This window comes from Triticum aestivum, chromosome 1D (genome assembly GCF_018294505.1).
Source record: "Triticum aestivum cultivar Chinese Spring chromosome 1D, IWGSC CS RefSeq v2.1, whole genome shotgun sequence".
NCBI classification, from domain to species: Eukaryota; Viridiplantae; Streptophyta; class Magnoliopsida; order Poales; family Poaceae; genus Triticum; species Triticum aestivum.
Genome location: NC_057796.1, coordinates 468953772 through 468978442, shown reverse-complemented (window position 1 = coordinate 468978442; position 24671 = coordinate 468953772). Strand labels below are relative to the sequence as shown.

General features: G+C 43.0%; 1 protein-coding gene and 1 pseudogene across 1 annotated transcript; one reads left to right on the top strand and one right to left on the bottom strand.

Moving 5' to 3' along the window:
* Positions 1-1049: 1049 nt before the first annotated feature.
* On the bottom strand, positions 1050-6756 carry LOC123176348 (very-long-chain 3-oxoacyl-CoA reductase-like protein At1g24470). Its single transcript, XM_044590602.1, has 5 exons — positions 6155-6756; positions 5414-5555; positions 3079-3107; positions 2590-2659; positions 1050-1301 (listed from the first exon to the last, which is right to left on the bottom strand). Exons 1-5 carry the CDS (start codon positions 6754-6756, stop codon positions 1050-1052), a joined length of 1095 nt encoding a protein of 364 aa, XP_044446537.1.
* A 6614-nt stretch (positions 6757-13370) lies between these two features.
* LOC123160874 (uncharacterized) lies at positions 13371-20964 on the top strand (annotated as a pseudogene).
* The last annotated feature ends 3707 nt before the right edge of the window (positions 20965-24671 follow it).

Sequence of the window (24671 nt, the reverse complement as noted above, 5' to 3'; positions counted from 1 at the left end):
GAGGCAGAGGCGGCGCACGCACGCACGCACGCCGCGCAGAGGAAACCGACCGGCGAGAGGAGGAGGAGGAAGAGAAGGTTGTCGCGCGATCAGTTTTCATTCTTCTTTTTTGCCTGCGGTGCACGTCTGGAATGGTATGGATGCTTGACGAGCTACGTACGTTTCGGCGAGAGGCAAGCCAGGGATTCTAGTATTCTTTTAGTTTTAATAAAAGTGCTATATTTTTCAATTGAACTCTAATATTGAACCACCAAAAGTGCTACATAACGCAGGCCTAGCTTATAATATACTTTGGAAAATGTTCCATTTTATTCACGAATTACAAAGTATATTTACAATATAAATGGTTCATTTTTAGCGATTTTGCAACTAATTGTATGTTGTGAAGCTTTGATGTAAATAAAATTATGAAGTCTAGCATAATTAACTCTCTAATTCAAACATGACGTTTAGAATTTCACTAATTCTGATCTTTAGAGATTCATGGTACTTGAACATTCATCTGAACAATTTGTGTGTTTCTGTGTGTAACTCTCGAAACATGCAGGTCAGCTGCTAACGAAACAGCTGCGTCGCTCACATCTGCAGCTTCCGAATCCTCCGGCGCCATGAGCCCGGCAACCACCGTAGCCAAGGCCACAAACGAATCGAAAGATAGTTTTGTGCATAATCATGCTGCAGAGACCGAAAGTGCAGTATAAATACCCCGCAAAAAGAATAAAAGTGCAGTAAAACTTGTATAAATGTAGAACTGGAAAAAAAGACGGGGGTGCTTTGTTCTACAAACAAGAGATTAAAATTTCGGAAAATACATGCATGTGTCCAGTGCTCTGTAGAGCAACTCGAAAGTACATACAGATCCATTGTATTGATAATTTGGTATCCACCATGATGTTTCATGTAATACACTGTCCTGGCCCTCTTTCTTTCAGCCATAATAATGACATTTCATCAATTTTCGCAAAGTACGAAAGAGTTGAACGAGACGTAATAGACAATTCTTTTTCTTTTCTTGACCACACTACATTTATTTACTACCCAAGGGCAGTTCAGCTGCCATCCTCTCCCAATGGAGCTTTCATCTCCCGTCTCTTCCGGATGCCAACTCGAAGACGCCAAGCATTAAGAGCCAAATCTGGGAGCAGAGACGCGAAAAAGCACTGGATCGAGTGGCGCCAGTAGGGGACACATCCTGCCTCATAACCTATGCACCGAACAGCGGCTTTGGCATACTCCTCCGGCGATGGTATGAACAACGAGTTGCCAACTCGGGACATCTTGGTGGCCACATACAAGGGAATCTACACCGCAGACGAGACAAGGATGTACATATACATATATATATATAGACCGTACATTTCTCTTGATCCAGTGGACAGTATTGCTTGGTACTCCATCACTCATCCAACGGAGTACTAAGTTAAAAAGTACTGGAGTACCTTGATTTAAGGGGCAAAACCGTAATCATATATAACATTATAATATTATTTCATATTCGTGGTTCCCCTCGTAACCCCCCATGTATTCTGGCGTCTTTTTTTTTCAATTACAAGCAAAACGTAGTATATTGATATGCACGCAGCGTCCGGAGATGCCGGGATGAGCCCATGCCGGCGGGCTATGCACGTCCTTCATAGGTGAGTAACGGGAAAGCATCCGCGTCTGGGACGAGTCGGAACAAGATCTACGCCGTGAAGCCGATCGAGGACTCATTTCCGCAACCATGGCGCAGTACAGGGGTTGGCCGGTGGCGGCTCGACGGGCGGCGCAGCAGGGCGGCCTGCGGTAGCGAAGGATCAGGTTTGAGGTGGCGCGGCCACTCCATTGCTAGGCACCGAGCGATCGGGATTTCCGGCCGAACGAACGCGAGCTTTTTCTGGCACTCAATCTGGAGTTTCTGTTTTTCTTTTGGGAGCTGTATTTGGCATCCATGCGAGATCACAGGGAGAAAATCGGAAGTACCTGTGGGAAAATAACCAAGTTACCCTTCACAACGAACGGCAAGATCTGTTCGGTACTCCAGCACATGTTTTGGGAGTACCAAGGTACTGTAAAATAGCTCATATAGAATTGCTCACAAGGAGGACTAATTCTACAGAATACTCACCCACACAATTTTCAGAATGTTTAATTTAGCACATACTTTTTGTATTACTTTATAAGGTCTTTATGAATAATTAATAAAGTGGTTGCATGCATCGTTCCTATGCAGAGGCCGAGGGACTTCCTCCTTTTCTATATAAAAAGCACATACTTTCTGTTCCACATGTTTTCTTAATTAATAGTGTTCTTCAACGACATAATATGGTGTGCTGGCCTCAGCTCTCTTTTTTTTCTTCTAGAGGTACAAAACAGGAAGTAAATAACTATTTGTCACATGTGGATTCTGACACTGAAGTAAGAACAAATGTGTGAAAATCCATGTGAGTTTCTAAAATGACAAACCAGTCCTAGCTATAAAGTAAAAATAATTTGCTAAAAGAAGTCAAAATAAAACCTATTTTGAACTATAAACCTGAAAGATATAGCCACAAGGCAAAAACTAATATCATAAAAGAAAAGTAGCAGCATAAAAATAAAATAATGTACCTGGCACTGCAAATCCACTTCATATTGTTTGTATTCAATGCTTAGACTTCGAGAAAATTGATCGATATACCTGACAATATGGATAAGAAAAGTTAGAAATACTACTCTGAATTTTGTTGTACACCATGCCTTTTTCTTGTCTCTCCATAGCGCTGAAAAAGTCATGCTAAGTTCTGAGCCCCTGCACATCTTATTGTAATTTTTTTGGACTGCAAGAAAGATGCAATATGCACATATACACTATACAATTCATAACATGCCAATGTTATAGTGACATCAAAGTACACATGATTGGAGGACGGGCATGTGGCTCGATGGTTGGTTGTGGCGGTGGCCACCCAACCCACCCAAAATCGGTCCCTGGGATCGACATGGGTATCTCAGCCGGGGTATCTATGTGGGTTATAGACCTTGATAGGCACATAGCGGGTGTTTTTATGTAGTGGTGCACGTGCATGAGTGTGGTGTGTGTGGTGTGCTTCTGTTTACCGTCCACAATTTCTATTCATGTAACAAAGCTGAAAAAACATGCATGGTACACAAATTTAGACATTAAAGTTGCATAGTCTACTCTAGACACCCTCTCACGCATCATCAATTTCAACCTGTTAGATCTTGTCTCTGCGTCGTTTCTGACAATTGGGGATTTTTTTTGTGAACTGATGGTAGTTGGGTTGTTGTGTTGTCGTGGTTTTCACCAAGTGGGTTGGATGTACTTGTAACTTATAGAATTGATTGTGTATGAGATAAGACAAATATCTCGTCATGTATTGATGATATGGCCCTAAGTAGTGCAATTGACACACAATTCTATTTTCTGATTTATAATGAAGGGTGTTCGGATAGATACAACAAAGAATGTATAATCATATACTAGAAGAGTCTGGCAGGCTTCAGTGCGCCGTTGGTGTTATTGGGATTTCATAAAGATAAAAGTTGGTTTGCCATGTGGGGAAGATGATGGAGTGCTTTTTTATAATGCAGTGTTTTAGTGGGCTTTCTTGGCGGTGTGATTGCATGTTATTTGCTAATCAACAAATACTTATATGGGAAAGTTTCTTGCGTTGGTGTCCACATGTACTATATTAGTGTTACAGTTCACATATTGGTCCTTCTTTTTTTAGATTGTGAGAGGCTACACGGGACTGATGTGTTTTTATATGCTGGTTGCTACCGATTAATTTGAGAAATAGTTGACCCAATAAAAATCGTGAATCAAATCCAAAATCGAATACCTCAATTGAATGAAAGAGCTTGTTGAGAAATAGTCAACCCACTCAAAATCATGAACTAAATTCAAAATCAAATGCCTCAATTGAATACAAGGGTTTCAAAATGATGGAGCATAGTATATATGATATCATATATTTAAGTAGTTGATGCGTCAACAAGCATAGCCATGTTACCACATCATCAAAGGTCCACCTCAACATACCTGAGATTGTTTTTCATTATTACTCGATCCCTGCTACTCTATTATCTCAACATGCATGCACACGTCCCACTCGACCACACATGCCACATCATTAAAGACTTACCACGACATGCATGGAAAAAGGTTTTCATTATATTATGCTACTTATACTCATAAATATTTTAAACATATACAATAATCAAAATTTAAAAATTCCATTATATTATGCTACTTGTACTCATAAATATTTTTCAAACGTACAATATATAATATATACTTCAATTTAGTTCATATATTATTAATTAAAACATTCATATTTCATAAACCAAAATTTATTAAAATCTATCGCAACAGACTCCCGTCGCAACCCACTGGGTATCATATAGTTTGTCAGTGAATACACATTCGTACATATGTATTGGATGCTATAACTGTTATCCATCCGTTATGTTTTGTTTGATGCCAAAGTTGACTTGTTATAGTTTTAGGAAGCCAAAAAAGTTATACCAAGTTGTTCATTAGCAAATTATGATAATAAACTTTACAATTTATCTAAGTTTTACTAGTTTAGAATTCTCAAATATTTACTTGCGAAAATATGGGCTAGCAATTTTTTACCTTAAACCAAAAGTTGTGCACTAAACCGATTTATATCATAGTATGACCCTATCGGTGGATTGGCTGCGCACAATAATCACGTTTGTTGTTCCATATTTTTCAACCATCTTTTATGTGAAAATAATAATAAACGATACTATACTTGCTGTGTTTAGCAAGTGCCAAGCCAAATAACGGCAGGGCCAGGTAGAGCCAAACCGCATGCAGGAAAGATCACCCTCACATCCAAAACCGTCCGTCTGCGTCTCGGGCTCTTTATCCGTATATATCCACCTATCCACCGTACAACGTCCATCAATAATTCTACACCCAAGGATTGGTTTTTGTCTACGAATATCTGAAGGATTGGTGATTATAGACTGATGGGCCATGTCAATCACCATGTTTCAGTAGTTGAAATCGGACGGTGCAAAAACTCTTATCCAAGTGTAACCACACTACATCAGCAGAGTATGATGGAGAACCATCAACACTTAAAAGGATGGCACAACAGTACATGTTTCATGTCTTCTTTAGCGGTTGAAATCAAGAAGTTGTAGCCTAGCGGCTCCCGAAGAGTCGACTCAAAGGTTGCACCACGTCACACACATGCATTAATTTAACTACTTGATAGCTCGCACGCTGTTGTGAAAATTGTGTCAAAAACTCAAAATCGGTTTCTACACCTAAGGACTTTTTTTGTCTAAAATAAAAAACCCCAGGGATTAGTGATTATAGACCGTTGGGCTAATGTCTCAATCACCATCTTTCAGTAGTTGAAATCGGACAGTGCTAAAACTTTTATCCACGTACCACACTGCAACAACAGAGTACGACGTAGAACCATCGGCATTTAAAGGACGGTGCAATAGTACGACTTTCCCTGTCTTCTTTGGCAGTTGAAATCAAGAAGTTGCCGTCGAGCGGCTCCATAAGTGTTGACTCAAAGGTTGCACTGCGTCGCACACATGCATTAATTTAAGTACTTGATACCTTGTACTCCCTCCGTTCCTAAACATAGGTCTTTCTAGAGATTTGAACAAGTGACTACATATGGAGCAAAATGAATGAATCTATACTCTAAAATATGTCTATATATATCCGTACGTGGTTGTCCATTTGAAATCACTAAAAAGACTTATATTTAGGAATGGAGGGAGTACGTTATTACAATTTTTTTCCATACATATTTGAATGAAATTACTTCCTCCGTTCGAAAATACTTGTCATCAAAATGGATAAAAGGAGATGTATCTAGATGTATTTTAGTTCTAGATTCATCCTTTTTTAAACATTTTGATGACAAGTATTTTCGGACGGAGGGAGTAAAACATTAATGCGTGTTACTGTACCTGTACCGATGTAAGATACCTGTTGAATATAATAGTGTAATAGTTTTCACATGCATGGTTCATGTTGCAGTGAATTTTTTTCATGCATGGCGACATGTTGAGGCGACAATAATTACATGATGATGAGATAAAAAAAAATAGTGAGATCACTGTCTTAGTTGTATAGTAGAATTAGTTATGGCAAACAATATGGATCACTTACGCCTTGCTTGCTGCGTACACAGCGTATAGCGGGAACGCCGGCAGCACGACCGACGATCCGGACCCCACGTTGACTACGGCGCCCCTCCGTTTCATCGCCATAGCGGGCACGACGACGCCAGCGATCCGCGTGGCCGCCTCTACGTTCACCCGCACCACCGCCTCCCAGACTGGAGTCTCCACCTCGTGGAAGTAGGCCGCGCCAGGGTACGTCGCGCCGGCGTTGTTCACCAGGATCCCCACGTCCAGCCCCTCCACGGCCGCGGCCACCCTCGCGACACCGCGAGACATTTTCGGCGCGTCCCCGGCGAGGTCGAACACCACGCTCCTAACCTTGCAGGATGGCGCGGCCTTCTGGACCTCGTCGCCGACACGGGAGAGCTTCACGGGATTCCGCCCGATCAAGACCAGGTGTAGGCCCTGGCGCGCAAGCTCGAGGGCCATGCCCCGACCGATGCCGTCCGTGGCGCCGGTGACCACCGCCCACGCGCCATAGCGCCGGCCTAGATCCCTTCCCGGCCGGACGAAAGAGCGATACAGCCACATGACGAAGGTTGCCGCGGAGGCAAAGGCGGCATGGAGGCCTATGGCGAGAAGGGCCATGAACCACAGCGGCAGCGAGCTTGGCCATGCCGGCGCTCCCGTCGCAGAAATCATCTCTTCTAACTCAACCGTGGATGATTCAGCTATCGTGCAGCGCCTATAAATAAGGACATCTTTTTCAATAATGGGAGCCTTGATTATCTGCAACGCTTCAGTGTGTTATATACAACTCAAATTAAAATGTTTTTCAGATGGGGAGATTTGAAAGTCCAACCTCTAATCTCCTAGCGTAAAAAATAAAACTCTCTGATCTCTACATATCCTATATACCTATGAGAGTGTTCCTCATTAGTTTATTTATCTCAAAATGCAAGCACGTCACATCACCATACAATTATGGATGTAATAAGGCACACCTCAAGATGCAGCAATGCATGGAAAAAAAAATCCACCACCACATGCAAGCATGCATGAAAAATATTTTGCATTATATTATTCTACTTATATTCAATAAATATTTTACAACTATAGACAATCAAATATAATAAGCCCTATGTATTTTTAATTTTGGTTCACGCGTTATTATCTAAATGTTTATATTCAACACGATCAAATCTGAATAAAATGTATTGCAACCGATTCCTGCAGCCAGTAGCAACGCACAAGGTATCATCTAGTATCATACATAGATGTGCACAACCTAACTAACACAAGTTCAGAGGACAAGAGTGATGTCCCCAACAATGATAGGTGGAGCAAACACAAATTGCCTCCTTTTTTTTAGCAAAACCACGGCTGACTCCTAAACAGTCGTCAAACCATGTCAATCCTACCTAGATTGCTTGGATGGTGAGCGCTTAACGTGTTTAGCGTGCAATAAATATCATACTCCCTTCGTTCACAAATATAAGATGTTTTACATATTTCAATATAGACTACACACAAGCTGAAATGAGTGAAGAAACACATTAAAATGCGACTATATACATCCAACTCCAAAAAAAATTAAAGCATCTTACAATAGTGAAAAGAGGGAGTATCAAATATCAACGTCTGTGCTAATTAAAGAATTGACGCGTAATTTCATATCTTACTGATATTTACGTGCAATTAATTTCCTTCATAATATCAACGTGCATTGCACGTACGCATTTACTAGTTACATGAAATTCCCACGAGATGCACCTATTGACATTTGTCTTTTCGTAAAACACAACTCTTCGCACAAATCCAGTCCAAAAAGTGAGTGGCCTAAGATTCAGAAAACACTATCTTGCAAAATAAACATTTCTCCACAATCAAAATTTGTTAGCCTGGTAATTAATCCTCATAAAAGACAATCTCAAGCCTAACTCAAACTTCGTAGCTTTTGTGGCCAAGACAAAACCAAGCATCTTTTTCGTTGAATGTCGCATAGCACAGCTCTTCGCATAAATCCGACGGTTCAAAAATAGACGGCAAGTTAAAAAAAATGGTCGCCTAAGATTCAGGCACCACTATCTTGACATTGCCTGCACAATAAAAATTATTAGGCGGGCAATTAATTGTCACAAAAGACAACCTCGATTGTGACTCAAATCGTGCAGCTTTGGTGGCCAAGAGTTAATTTTCTTTGAATGTCACGTGTCACATCTCTTTTACAAATCTAACAGTCCCAAAATCAACAGCGAGTCACTGAAAATCAAGTGGCTGAGATATACCTAGGCACCACTATCTTCCAAACTAACACTGCCTCTCACTGTAAATAAGGTTATTAGGTGAGAGTAATTAATTGATCCTCACAAAAGACAATTCCGAAGAGCAACTCAATTGGTGTAACTTTTGTGGCCAAGCCAAAATCCCATCTTTTCTTCTAATGTCATGTGGCACATTTTGTGCCATGGATAATTCAAATTAAATGCTTTCAACCTCCAACCATCAAAAAAATGCACAGCACGCGCTAGCCTAAGTGTTGGTTAGATGGCTTAAGTTGGGGGCGTCTCCCCAGAACTTAGTTAGAGCAATGGCAACTTGTTGAGCTGTTTGTTTAGGCTAAAATGGTACAATATTCGTACAAAAAGGTTTTTCTCATCCAAAACATGTCACTCTTGCAAAAAGTCATATGCGCCAGCTTGCTGATGTCCTTGGCATCCTTACAGAAGTCAGAATCAGAGCAGAATGGTCGAAGGAGTAGTGACTGGATAATGTAGTGATGCAGGTTTTTGCTGTTGGTATGTGGCTCAAGTGCAGGCAAATAGACACTGCTGCTACTTATTAGTTCACTTTGGCTACAGAAAAGCCACAGGATATACTGATGCTAATAAGTTTGGTGACTAATGGAGCAATCCCTACAGAAAGCCAAAGTAAACTAATAGGTTTATGACAATGATTTTTCTATCATCCACACGATATACCGTCCATATATCCATGGCCCATTGTTGCTTTGCCATTGGTGCTATGCTTTTGGTTTGTTTGCAAATTTTGTCTTATTTCAAGGTATAAAATAATGTTTTATTATTATTATTTGTTGTTTTAAAGTGCATGGTGATGTTTCGTTTTGTACCAACAAATAAGAGCGCACTTGTTTCAGACCAATTTGCAAGTACACAAAGGAACACAAAGAAACATTAAGATGAATCTCAAAACAAGAAGAAACAAATATAACACTCTGAAACAGCAAAAAACTTATTTTTGCCAAATGAAACAACATAAAACTTGCCAAAATCGCAAAACATAGTACAAAACTCAATAGACAGCGGATATATTACTCCACATCGTCGGAAGTATTTGGACAGTTATATTAGAATACATCACTTGGATTAAGTTATATTGATTTTATTTATGTACCTACATGAACATGTCCGATTGATGTGTTTCTACCGGCCACGTGTACATCAGTTGGAAATAATAGTCTCTTCTTTTAAATGAAAGAGTTATTGGTTCTCGGAAAAAAAGAGGGAAAGTGTTAAAATCAACCGACTGATTTCTCTCGATCGTAAGCCGCGTCCTCCGCGCGACACGTACCTATCTGGGCCACGCACCGCTTCCCCCTCCACACGCCCAGCCTTATCTCTTCTGCGGCAGACGTGCTCCCCCACTCGTTTCTTCGTCCTCTCTTTTCCCCTTCCAATTCTCTTTCTTCGTCACGTTGTGGAGGGAGAACTTCGACCACCACGCACCGTCGCTGCGATCCAAGAGGAGCGACGGCGGCCACCGCTCGCATCGGTGCTGCAACGCAGCAAGAAGAGGGAGGCCGGAATCAGGGCCACACCTTGCCGGTGCTACAATGCAGCACGGAGGCGCAGTTGCCGGAGGCGGCCAGAACACGCCGTCGGTGCTGCAACGAAGCTCGCCGCCAGTGCTTCAATGCAGCTCGCCGCCAGCAGCTTTGCACGCAAGGGAGGCCAGAGGCTGCAATGGAGCTTCACCGGCAGATGCAATGGAGCTTCACCGGCGCGCCCGCATCTGCGATGCAGCGGGCGGTGCTGCAATGGAGCTACACCGGCAGCTGCAATGGAGCTTCACCGGCAACGCCTGGAGCTGTGATGCAGGGGGCAGTGCTGCAATGGAGCTTCACCGGCGACCTGAGATCTGCGATGGAGCTTCACCTACGACCCGACTCTCGGTGCTGCAGTGGAGAGCGCTTGCCGGCAGAGTCGGGTGCTACTATGGAGCGCCGCTGCACGGTGTTGAAGTTGCAATGAAGCCTCGTCCACGGTCGTCGGCGCTGCGCTGCCGGCGAGGGATGCGGCGCTGCTTTTCCCACGACGACGCACTTTTGTTTGCTCCCGTCGTTGCTGCGTTGAGAGGAGGGAACGACCCTGCGAGATGATGTTGACCATGTTTAAGAACAAATTGATCGAACTCACTCAATTCCATTAAGGATCACAGCTTATATACAAGCAGAACGGACACGATTGAAAGGACGCGTCCGTCGTGGGGGCGTGGGAGAACCGCCGCGTCGGTTGCCAGGCAATCCGCACGATCGGTTTGTACAAGGGAGGATTATCCCTAATTACTGAATTAAATTAATCCTAACACTCCGCCTAATCCTCGCTTGTCTTTGAAACCGATCATCCTTGGAATATTCTCTGACCATCCTTGAAATATTCTTCTCCAAAACCCTGTGAAAAAAATGAGAAGAAAATACACAATATGCCATGAAAAACTCCTTCTAAAACCCAGTGGGAAAATAAGGAGAAAACGACATATATCGTCCATGCTTGTATTGATATTGCCTCACTAAAAACCTTACATGAGAAACCATTTGGAAAAACTCACAAAGGAAAAGAGTGCAATATTAATGATCTTATGATCTTAACAGGTTATATCTTAGGAGATTTCTCCCCCTGAATTTTGCAAGTCTCGAAGTCGTCTCATACCAATTCCAGTTACATATTTATGAAATAGAGAACTTGGTAAGGACTTAGTAAGCAGATCAGCGAGATTGTCGCATGACTTCGTTTGCAAAATACTTATCTCCCCCTTTTCTTGCTGATCATGGGGATAAAATAATTTAGGAGAAATATTCTTTGTAATATTTCTCTTAATATAACCCGTTTGCATTTGTGCAATACAAGCAAAATTATCTTCATAGATAATGGTGGGTGATTTTAACGAACCAATCCTACTTGAACTTTGGACAAAGTTCATCATTCTGCGAAGCCATACACATTCTCGTGTTGCTTCGAACAAAGCAATTATCTCAGAATGATTGGTGGACGTTGCCACTAGGGTTTGCTTTGTTGACTTCCAAGAGAAGGCTGTACCTCCATGTAAGAAGAAAAAACCAGTCTGCGATCTGGCATCATAGGGATCTGACAAGTATCCAGCATCGCAATACCCAACCATGGTTCTCTCTTAATTTTTTTGATAGAATAAACCAAGATCTTTGGTGCCCTGAAGATATCTAAAAATATTCTACACACCAACCCAATGCCTTTTCGTTGGTGATGCGCTGTATCTAGCCAGTAAATTAACTGCAAATGCTATGTCATGCCTGGTACAGTTTGCTAGATACATTAGTGCTCCAATAGCACTGAGGTAAGGAAACTAGGGTTCTAATACCTCTTCATCATCACCCTTAGGCCTAAATGGGTCTTTATCTCTTTCAAGAGATCTGACGACCATAGGTGTTTTTGACGGGTATACTTTATCCATATTGAACTTTTCCAATATCTTTTGGATATAAGCAGACTCATGAACAAGTATTCCTGAAGAAAAATGTTCAAGTTGCAAACCAAGACAAAATTTGGTTTTACCCAAATCTTTCATCTCGAATTCCGTCTTCAAATGATTACATGCCTCATGTATTTCTCGTGTACTCCCAATGATGTTCAAGTCATCAACATACACGAAAATTATACAAAATCCATCAATGGATTTCTTGATAAACACACATGGGCAATCATTATTGTTTGAGTAACCCTTCTTCAGAAGGAACTCACTTAGTCGGTTATAACACATCCTGCCCGACTGTCTCAAGCCATATAACGACTTTACTAGCTTTACGCAATACATGTTGTGATTAGCTTTTGGATCCGGAATCTTCAGTCCCTCGGGAACTTTCATATAGATATCCGTCTTAAGTGACCCATATAAGTATGCAGTCACCACATCCATCAATTGGATATACAAATTCATTTGCACTGCCAGTGATATCAAGTATCGGTACGTGATTCCACTCATCACAGGAGAATATGTTTCATTATAATCGATGCCAGGTCTCTGTGTAAAACCTTGTGCTACAAGCCTCGGTTTATATCTCACCACCTCATTGTTTTCGTTCCTTTTACGAACAGAAACCCATTTTGCCCCCACGGGGAAAACATTAGGAGGAGTAGGTATTACTGTAGTAAATACCCCTCTCTTGGCAAGCGAGCGCAATTCGTCCTCTATTGCAACCTTCCAGTTGGACCAGTTTGAGCGTTTCATACACTCTGCCATGGACTTAGGTTCACGATCCAATGCCAGGTCATTTGCAATCTTTGAGGCAAAAAATATGTCCGCAATTGTAGTCTTTCTGTTGAATGATTCTCCTGATTCAACATAGTTGATGGAAATTTCATCAATACCTTCTGACTCATTGTTATTTCCCACAACAATCGAGTCAAGGTGTACCGATGTCCCATCACCAATATTTGTGTGCACAGTTGTGCTGGGTTCTGGATGCATAACATCCTTCAGGTGTCTTGCAACACTAGGTTGAATATCAACTCGCAGTTGACCTGCATTTACTATTTGAGGGATCCTCACTTCCCGCGGATGCTTGTGAGAAGCCTTGTCCTTTTTGTCCAGTTTTCTCCCCCTCTTGGGCGGTTGAGTGGTCTTATGAGATATCTCAACTCTCTCTGGAACATTCATAGCGGGAACATGGGATTTAGTGGCACCTTTATAATCAGTAAATGCATCTGGCAGATTATTTGCAATATTTTGCAAATTAATAATCTCGTGAACTTCCAGTTCAGATTCATTCATACGTGGATCTAAGGACTGAATGCCTTTTACATTCCAATCAAATTCCCGACATTCTTTGTGTTTCTTTTCTCCCCCTAATGCCGGAAAATTGTCCTCATCGAAGATACAATCAGCGTACCGGGCTATAAATAGATCCCCTGTTAGAGGTTCTAGGTACTTTATAATCGACGGAGAATTGTACCCCACATAGATCCCCATTTTTCTATGTGGACCCATCGATGTACGCTGAGGTGGTGATATTGGTACGTACACAGCGCAACCGAATCTTCGAAGATGGGAAATACTTGGTTGATTTCCACATACTAACTGCAATGGGGAGGCCGTATGATATGCAGTTGGTCAAATTTGTATCAACTCCGCGACATGTAATACCGCATGTCCCCAACAAGATATTGGAAGATTACAGTTCTGTAGGAGTGGTCTTGCTATCAACTTGATCCTCTTGATAAGTGATTCTACAAGACCATTTTGTGTGTGTACATATGGTACAGAATGCTCCACAGTTATGCCCAAAGCTAGGCAGTAATCATTGAATGCTCGTGAACTAAATTCAGCAGCATTATCCATTCTGATGGATTTTATCCTGTGTTCAGGATGATTTGCCCTCAGTTTAATGATTTGAGCGATCAACTTTGCAAAAGCATGGTTCCTTGTTGATAATAGACACACATTGGACCATCTTGTTGATGCATCAATGAGCACCATAAAATATCCAAATGGTCCCGATAACGGTTGAATTGGACCACATATATCTCCTTGAATGTGTTCAAGAAAATTAAGTGGTTCATTCTTGATCTTCAGATATGAAGTTCTTGTGATTAATTTCCCAGTTGCACACGCAGTGCATTCGAAATCCGAGGATTTGGGGAAATTAGCAACCGTTATGTTGTGTCCAGTTGAACCATCAATAATTTTTCTCATCATCCCCACACCAGGATGACCCAGGCGATCATGCCATATCTTGAACTTGTCAAGATTCTGAAAAATTATTTTGTATGCCAAATGTTGCTCTGGCTTGATGTATGTGTAATACAGTCCAGAAGATAGAGCAGGAAGTCTCTCAAGGGTTTCCTTGTCGGATCCCTTCTGCTGAGTTATGAGCAGGCTTTCAACCGCATTGTCTTCATGAGTTTCAATGTGGTAGCCATTCATGCGGATATCCTTAAAACTCAACAGGGTACGAGTTGAATCCGGATACAATAAAGCCTCATGGATTTCAAGTTTTGTACCATTCGGGAGTGTAAATGTGGTTTGCTCAGAACCAACAATTACCGTGTCATGACCACCAATTGTCATAACACTTCCCTTACTCTTTATGAGACTTCGGAAGTATTTAACTTCCCGTAGAATTGTGTTAGAGGCACAACTGTCCACTAAACAAATTTCCTCCTCCATTGGACTGTTTCTCGAAGTTTTCTTCTTCTTTCTCCCCTTCTTGTTTCGTTTCTCCGGCGATTGTCGCCGGCGTAATTTGCCTATGCGTACTCTGGGCAGAGACAAGTGCTGATAACATGTTTAAGAACGAATTGATCGAACTCACTCAATTCCATTAAGGATCACAGTTTATATACAAGGAGAACGAACGCGATTGAAAGTACGCGTCCGTCGTGGGGGCGTGGGAGAACCGCCGCGTCGGTTGCCAGGCAATCCGCACGATCGGTTTGTACAAGGGAGGATTATCCCTAATTATTGAATTAAATTAATCCTAACAGACCAAATCCAACGGGTGGCGAGAGTCGGATCTGACGGCCCAGGACCCGACTGATTTCTTAGAGAATTCAGTCGGTTGATCCGTAGTAGCCGCCAAAAAAGAGTTATTGGCTGATGCGTACAAGGCAAGAAAATATGCTTGATTCGAAACAACATTGCAGGGTGTAAAATTAGAAGGACCGTGTTAAAATAAGTCAATTAGAAGGGTCACGCTTGTTGAAAACTATCTTACGTGGCATAAGAAAAACAGACATGGTAATAAACTCTGTTTTGTTTGGTCCAAAATTGACTTTATTATGTGGAATGGAAAAACCCGATCAATTGAGTTCTTGCCTTATGATATAGTGGGCGGCCGGCTAAAAAAGGTAACCCCCTGTCCCCCGCGAAACAGAAAAGGAAGGGCCATCAACCCGACCGATCGAGCGGCCACCAAAACAGACCGATCGAGCGGCCACCAACAGAATCGCAAACCGCCCCACGTGGCCAGCTGTCCCCAGCTCGCACCCACGCCCGCTCGCCCCCACGCCTCAGCCCCTCCCACGCTGCCTTCTTCTTCTTCTGCACGCCAGAAGGAGATCCAACAGAATCGCCCCCCAGCCCTTCTTCCTCCTCCTACATAGCCGCCATGGGAGCCCCAAAGTAGAAGAAGGAGCTGCTTCAAAAAAGAAGATCTAAGGGTAGGGTGGTCAGAGCCATACCAGGCAGTAACATCAAGTAGGTAAGCCCCCTCTGCCCCTCTTCACTTCCCCCTTTCTTCTACTGCATATATGTAGGCATATGTAAACCCCCTTCTCCATGGATCTAGCACAAATCCATGGAGAAGCTGCTTCAAAAAAGAGGTGAATCTGGCACATCACACCAGCCTACTTGATGTTACTGCTGGATGTGTTAAACAAGCCAAAAACTACTTGATGCATGCCAAACAAGTTTCTACCACCTGGATGTGTTAAACAAGCCAACTAAAAACAAGTTCTCTGGCCAATTAAAACATGATTAAAGCCAACTCAACAAGTATTGTAGCCAAAAACTAAACATGCATTCTACCAACTTGTAGTTATTGTTTGCAAATGAACAAATTGACTGTCCAAAAGATATGTGCAACGAAAAATTCATAAATGTGCAACTGAACATGCATCCCAGCCAACTGAACCTATATTCTGGCAACTCACATGCATGCTAGCCAAAACTAAAAACATGCATTGTACCCCATGTGTACTGGATATTTGTGAGTGAACACTTTAGAAAACCTGTAGTATATATGCAATAAAAACATGTTTTCTGGCTAACTAAACATGCATGTTGACCAAAACTGAGAAAATGTATCCTGGCCAACTGAAACATCTATTATAGCCAACTGAATACAGTAACTGTCCAACTGAACATGCATGTTGGCCAAAACTGAAAAAAATGCAACCTGGCCAACTAAGACATCTATTCTAGCCAACTAAACACATTGAATGTCCAACTGAATATGTATGCTGGCCAACTGGAAAAATGCATCCTGGCAATTGAGACATCTATTCTAGCGAAAACCAGAAATCTGTAGTGCGACAGCAAAAACACAAGAACTTTTGTCCATGGCTAATGAAGCCACAAACCATATTAACATATTCACGCATATAATCTTGTCCCACACATATATTCTGGTCCCACACCTATTGCAAAGCTATAGTGTAAAAATATGTTCAATATACCAGAACTAAAAAAATAAACGGCGATGAAAACATATAACTATAATCTGTCCTCCAATTCTTCTTTCTTCTTTCACCTGGATTTTCCGTCTCAAATGTAACATCAAATTATGTGCAGAAAAATCTGAAAGAGCTCCTTGCGAAACAGAAAACCTACAGATCATTGCAACAAAACAAAGGGAAAAAGTCAGAAAACTCTGTAGTAAAAAGAAGTGACGCTCTTGCCAGCTATTTACTGCAAACTGTGCAACTAACATAACAACTCTGTGCAAACAAAAAAAATTCATAACTGTTATAATAAAGATTATGCTACAGTCATGTTGCTTTTGGAACTAAGATTGTCACAAAATGGTGTGCAACTGCCTATTTACTAAGTTTTTAGGTTGTTTATAACATTCTTTTCTGTGGTTACCAACAGATGACATCAATTTCTACTTTTTTATATGTGCAGGGAGTGTGTGGCAGCATCCAAAAAAAGGAAAAATGCTTGATCTCAATGAGTTGTCTCCTGATCTCAATGAGCTTCCTCATGATATGGATCAGCAGCAACCCATCATACAACAAGGAAAATGGACAGAAATGGTCAATCTGTTTACTACACGCAGGCAAGTCATGATGGTAACCCTATGGGCCATGACAATGTGGCGGGCCAGTCCTCAGACCGTGGTGCCCCTGTAGTGGTGTCTTTGCAGTCAGAGAGCCATACTCTTGATGACACGGGAACCGAGGCAAATGTTCCTGGTCCAACGAGGACTGAGCTAGGAGCTGGGGCTGTTGACGGAGCTGTGCAAGGAGAAGAAGGAGAGGATGAGGCTGGTTCTCAACCTATGGAACCCTATGTTGGCATGAGGTTTGACATCCTTCAAATTGCTAAGGATCACTACAACAACTACGCACTACGGATGGGTTTCTCTAGATGAACACCTCTAGACGGACACCCCGCACCAATGAATTGATAAAACAACAGTTTTGCTGCAACAAGTTCAAGAAGCCCAAAGCTGATGATGGAGGAGCTGAGGCTCCTCCTATCCTGGACCCTATTCCAGATCCAAAATCTGTTGACAGTGATGAGGAGATGGAAGAAGAACCTCCAATATTTGCTGAAGAGGAGGCTGGTACTAGTAAGAAGAAGAAGAAGCGCAAACGCGAGACAATAAAGCAGACTCAGTGCAAGGCGAAAATGTTGGTGAAGCTGATAGATGGGCGATGGGAGGTGACGCACTTTGTTCGTGACCACAATCATCCGCTCGTGAACAAACCTTCATTGTCCAAATACTTGAGATCCCACCAAGGCATCTCACCTGATGAAAAGGAGTTTCTGCGCATCTTGCATAACTGCAACTTGACTACAGGTGTGGTATTTTTCTATATCCCTTAAAGAATTAAGTTTCCCTCTAGGCAGTCCAATGTGCAACTGTTATGGTACTACTGTGCAACTGAAATGACTTAACTATGCAACTGGTGTCCAACTTCCCATGATGTTTGTATATCAGTTTTGGTGCTTGTTGTGCAACTAGATTGTCTTTATTGTGCAACTACACAATGTCCTGTATGCAAAAAGTGCAAAGTGTTTTTAAAAAGGTGCAACTAGGTGTCCATTTCCTGCGATTATCTTCTGTGCCAACACATGTCCTATTACTGTGCAGCTGGATGTGCGCATTCGTGCAACTAAAAAAGGATATACTGTTTATTTTTGTATTATGTAGGACGTACGATGCATGTAATGGTAGAGTTCTATGGATCTAAGATGATGGTGCCGTTCGGACCAAAGGCAATAACAAATCTATGTACAAGTTTCCGTAGAGATGACACAAAGGAGGGTGATCTGATTGAGACAATTGCGTACTTCAAGGATATACAAAAAACTGATCCAGACTTCTTCTATAAGGTGAAATATGATGAAGAGGACATAGTTGTCAACATATTTTGGGTGGATGGCTTAGCTCGAAAAGCTTATGCAGAGGCGTACCACGATTGCATATCGTTTGACACCACCTACATGACCAACATGTACAATATGCCGTTCGCACCCTTCATAGGAATAAACTGACATGGCCAGTCTTTCATGCTAGGTTGCGCATTTGTGAGGCAGGAGTTGGCATCGAGCTTTGATTGGGTCTTTAGAGCATTCCTAGAGGCTATGGATGGCAAACCTCCTGACAACTTCATCACCGATCAGGATGGTGCAATGAGGCAGTCAATACAGAGCATCTTTCCAACCACCATGCACCGCTGTTGTCGATGGCACATCATGAAAAAGGCTCAGGAAAAAGTTGGTTGGCCGCTGTGCCGGAATCCAGGACTCTCTGATGATTTCAACAAGTGTGTTGACTTCAGCTTCACTATAGACGAGTTTGAGCAGAATTGGGCTGGGTTAATGATGAAGTACGAGGCTATGACACACACGCACTTTGAGAAGTTGTACAAATACAGGTCAACTTGGGTGCCGTGCTACTTCAAACACAGGTTCTTCCCGTTCCTACAGTCTACACAGCGTAGTGAGGGGTTCAATGCCGTTCTGAAAAGATATGTGAACCCACACAACTCAATGCTGAACTTCGTCAAGCAATATGAAAAAAATCTAGAACCACATCCTTGCCAAGGAAGGCTGCAATGATTATAGGACAGAACACCTTGAGATTGAGCTGTGGTCCAACTTCCCAATAGAGAAGCAAGCTTACAAAACCTATACTAGGGACCTTTACCGCAAGTTCAGAGAAGAGTTTGAGCTGATTGGACGTTATAATGCATTCCAAGTTGGTGCTGATATATTTGAGCTCAGACCGAACCAGGAATTTGTTGCCAAATATGGTTCTCAAAACTACTTGGTGCAGGCAAGGGTGGAGGAGGGTTCCTATTTGTGTGAGTGCTGTAAAATGGACAAGGACGGCATCCTCTGTTGCCACATCCTCAAGGTGTTCACCCATATTGGAGTTGATGTCATACCGGAAAGGTACCTGCTAAGATAGTGGACACCTACTGCTGTACCTAGTGCGCCAGGGACTGGTTATGAGCAACCGGATGAAATGCCTCCTCAATCAAAGAAGCAGATAAGGGAGAGGAACATGATATACGATTTTCGGAAACTAGCAAAGTTTGCGAGTGGTTCTGATCCAGCACAAGCTATTGTATACAAGCATATGCGCGCAACACGTACCGAGATCGGCCACCTGAACAAGTCCAAGAAAAAGAAAAAACCGACTGCTGCCACGGGGCCATCAGATGATGGCAACCCTCGAGGACCTCCTCCACCTCCAGGCAGCAATCAGGGGGCTCATCATCCAGGTAATTACCTGCCCCAACTCCTGATCTAACTAGGTGTGTAACTTCAGTTGCACACATCATTGTGCCCAGTTGCACACATCATGGTGGACAGTTGCACAGAACAGGCTGCCTAGTTGCACACGCTGTGTTAGTTCAAGCATCAAGATAACATAACTAACTTGTTTTTCCTGTTCTGGATATAGGTGATGTCAACCCTCAAGGACCTCCTCCACCTCCTGGCTGTACACGGCATCCTCCGCCACCTCCTCCCCCGCGTGCTCCTCCCAATGGCCCTACAGGCAGCACTCAGGGGGCTCATCGTCCAGGTAATTACCTGCCCCAACTCCCCATCAAACTAGGTCTGTAACTCCAGTTGCACACATCATGGTGCTAAGTTGCACAGAACATGCTACCTAGTTGCGCACGCTGTGTTAGTTCGAGCATCAAAGATAACACAACTAACTTGTTTGTCCTGTTCTGGCTATAGGTGATGCCAACCCTCAAAGACCTCCTCCCCCGCCTGGCCCAACTAGCAGTGCCCTGCGTGCTACTCCCAATGGACCTACAGGCAGGACTCAGGGGGCTCATCACCCAGGTAAATACCTTCCCCGACTCCAAACAAAACTAGGGGGTGTGACTTTAGTTGCACATATCATAGTGCCCAGTTGCACAGAACATGCTGCCTAGTTGCGTGCGCTGTGTTAGTTTGAGGATCAAGCTAAAATCTAACTTGTTTTTCCTGTTCTGCCCATAGGCGATTACAATCCAAGTACCATGACGGGCTGTGCTACTACAGATGTTTTTTTCAACTTAACTTGCACACAGCAACCAGTTAGTTGCACAACATGGGCTGTGTGGTTGCAGAGAACATCAGTGCTGGTTGCACAACAAAAAAAATACTAATTTTTTATATGATTATTACACAGGTGATCGTGATGGTCCTACTGCCCCGTTGGAGGCTGCATCCCCTGCACAAGCTTCTGATGATTTTGTGACCAGGGATCCTCCAAGGTCTACTACAAAGGGTAAGGCAAAGATTCGACGGTACAAATCGGTGCTGGAGCTACACCCAAAGAAGAAAAATAAATGCAGCCAGTGCCAATCTACAGAGCACACTGCTGGTGTGTGTCCACTCAGGCTACTGTGATTCTGTTTCATCGTTTGTAACTTTGGGACAAACAAGGAAAAGAATGATGTTTTTTAGCAATGTTGGGACCAAGTGGACACATTCAGCATCTATGATTTATCTTTATCTAATTTATGCTCCTTGAATTAGTTCATGCACTGTGTAAAAAAGGTTGCTATTTGTGCCTTTGTTGGCAACTGGTTAAATATTTAGTTGTTGAACAATTGTATGTCCAGTGCTCCTAATGTATCAACAAAAGTGGTGATATTGAGTTGCAAACGGAATTACTACTAGTGTGCAACTACAAAATCTGCTTAAAAATTGTGCAAACTAGCAACTCCCTCCATGGAGCAGAGAAAGAAAAAGAGTACTGACCTAGTCCTTGTCGTATCTCAGCAACTTCCTCCATGGGGCGGTGTTGTGCGCGCTGGTGACCCAATCATATGCCAGCTTCTTCCTGATGTTGAGTACTTCCTTGGGTTCGTAGTTGGGCAGTTGGCTACCGTTCCACTCGGTGGCGTTAAGCAGTGCGAACAGCCCACACTCATTACTGCGATGGGCAAAAAAGAAAATTTGTCACATAAAATTAAAACCAATAAAGATAGTGCACTCTGTGCAACTGCTTATGTTCTACTGTGCAACTGCTTATGTGCCAGTGTGCAACTACTTATGTGCCACTCTGCAACTGGCTAGATAATCCATTAGAAACTCATAAAAATGATAAAACAGATTGCAGACTATTACTGTGTCTTAAAAAACTAAAGATTGCACATGTAGAAAAATTTAAAAACTACAAAATGATGGTAAGAAATTGAGAAGAATGCCATGCTTATTGTCTTACTTGCCGAGCTGCTTCGGTACGTCAATGTCAATAATCTGGAAGTGCTCGATGCTGAACTTTGGATAATGCTTCCTCCATAGCTGGCGTACTGCCCCCGCGATGGTAGAGGCGGTGGTCATCAGCTCAATGTTGTCCAGCGTCCTGTTTGAGTCAAGAACTTCAAAGCGTCCGTCCCTCAAGTTGACATTGAAGACCCAATAATGCCTCCCTCCCTCCTTATCGGTTACCTCAGCGCACTCGAGCACTGGCAGCATGACCTGCAAGCGTGAACGATTTCAGACACAGATACAGACTGTAGCTAAGAAAAACAGTAAAAGACTTGGTCAAGTTAAAAACAGGTTGCAACAAGTATGTGCAAACTAACAGATGTGTCATGTGCAACTGAACATGCTGTGGGTGCCAACTAAAAGAGATGGATCATGTGGGCACAGCACTCACCAAGTCTTTCTTGTCGAGACAGTTCTTGTAATCAAACTTCTTGTTTATCTCATTCACGTTGTGGATCCCTTGCTGTAAATTCATCTGCAGAGATTATAAAGCATGGCTCAAACTCCTTAGTAGATGAAAGGCCTCCCTCAATTGGTCAACAAAAAAGTGCTACAGAACAAAGATGAGCGTAAAGAAGGTTTTGGAAAAACTTACAGAAAACCTCAGTGGCATAACAACCTTCTTTGACCCTTCTGGTAAGTTATCCATGATGTGTAAGATTCCAGTCTCAATAACAATTTTTGACAGCCATTGAACCGGCTTCATCGAATCAACTAACTCCTTTAAAGAAATGTAGAAAGCACCATAGCTGATTATCTCAGGGCTGAATTTTTTTTGAAAGCAATAAAAAGACAAGTTAGCTCGAAGGGTCACAGCAGCAAAAAAAATGTGCAAGAAATTGAAAACAGAACAGTGTGCAACTAAAAGCCCTGTTCTGCGCAACATGCTATGCTTTCTGTGCAACTAAGTGGCTGGTCCTGTGCAACTGAAAAAGATTTGTATGTAGGCTGTGGGGAGTTAGTTTACCTGGTAGCTTCATCATTTGCTCCTTCGTGATGCCTGACCCAATACAAGAGGGCAGCGTAAAGCTTGTTCACTGCCTCATTGGAGCTGAAAGTCTTCTTCTTGTTGTAGTCAATGAATGGAGACCTTTGAGATGCTGCGGGCCTTATTACCCTCCTCTGTCTTCGTGCAATAGGTGGTCCCGAAGAACTGCTCGTGCCAGCTTCTGGTTCTGCGCATATCGGGGTGTGGCAATTCTCTGGTGATCCAACATCTAGCTCTTGAGCTATTGCCTTGCCAGCATCAGCAGCAGCGCATTCTTCATTCACAGCTGCTGGGTCCAACTCACACTCATCAATACAAATCACACCGGCTTCCGCTATTTCTGCTGCTGGAGCAGGTGCTGGAGCATCACCATCTATGCCGAGGTCAAAAGATGGTGCATCGCAGAACCCGTCACCATGATAAGACTTTGATCTTCGTATGGGTTCAAGGACCAGCGCATCTCCTTGCGGCACAAACACGGGTGCATCGTTCACTGACTTGGTTCGCAATAGTGTTGTAGTTGGCGGACTTGGAGGCTTGCACCTACTTATAATGTTGAACACCTCCTCTTGTGTTAATGGTTGCTGAAAGTCAGCTCTTGGTGATGCAGGCTTGCTTGGCTGCTGTGTGCTAGCTCTTGGGGATGGCAATTTGGTAGTAGGATCACCTCCTTTTGTGTTTGGCATTGAAGCATCTCTATGAGTAGGCACCTTGGGGCTTGCAGTTGCAGTGGTGCCTTCCTGAGCAGCTTTGGTGGTTTTGACTGTGACCACGCTGCTAACTGACACATCAGTTGGCACACTGGTATCTGTAGTTGGCATCTTTCTAGTCTGAGTTGGCAGCAACCTAGCAGAACTTGGCACCCCTGCATCAATGGCTGCGGCTCGCAGTTCTCTCTCGTCCCTGAACCCCGAACCTTTTGTGGCCTGTTCCCCCTTTGTGCCCCTGGCAAACTTGACAATCTTTTGCTGCTTAGGTGGTTTTGGTGGGACTGTTGAAAGGGGAGTCTTCCCCTTGATCTGTTGAACTCCTATGATGGTGGTTGGCTCTCTGCTCACTACAGTTGGCATTTCAGTTTGAAGCACAGCTTCCTTGACCATATTTACTTCAGCATCCGCACTCACCATCTTCTCCTTGGTTTGAGGCAACTGCAGATTCTTCTTCATTGAAACTGCTTTATGCTTCTGGACCACGTGAGGGTTTGCCATGGATGCTGCCTTGCTCTGGCTGGAGCTTAGGTCTGGAAGCTGCTTCAAATATTCCTTGTATTTTTCCTTTGAATGAACCCAGTCAAGACCCTTTCCTGCTTCCTCCATGTCAATTTGATTCTTTTCAGCATCACTTGATAAGAACAGGCTCTTGTCAATGGCAAAGTTGATCTTCTCACACATATCTTGGTCGCTAAAATCCGGCACAGGAAAGGTGGTTGGCAAAGCTGGCTTCAAGTTGCAGAGCTTGAACATATCAATGCTGCCCTAAGACTCTGCTTCGTCATTTTTCTTTGACTTCGGCAAATCCTTGTCTTTCCAGCAAGTTTTGTCAATCAATATCTGTAGTGTGCTCCTGCTACTCAATGAATTGCTGCTGCTGGCAGAAGTGCTAGTCCTCCTGGATGTGTTGCCGCCTGTACCACCAGAACCAGGGGCGTTGTCATCATCATCATCATCGCTGTTGTCGCTGCCTCCATTGGATCCCCCTTTATCATCACCATAACCATCCTCGTCTTCTTCATCGTTGTCTTCTTCCCTCTCACTGCCATCAACTGCTGCGCCTTTGTCTTCTCCCCTCTCACTGCCATCAACTGCTACACCTTTGTCCCCGTCCACCTCTTTGGCCTCACCTTCTTCTTCCT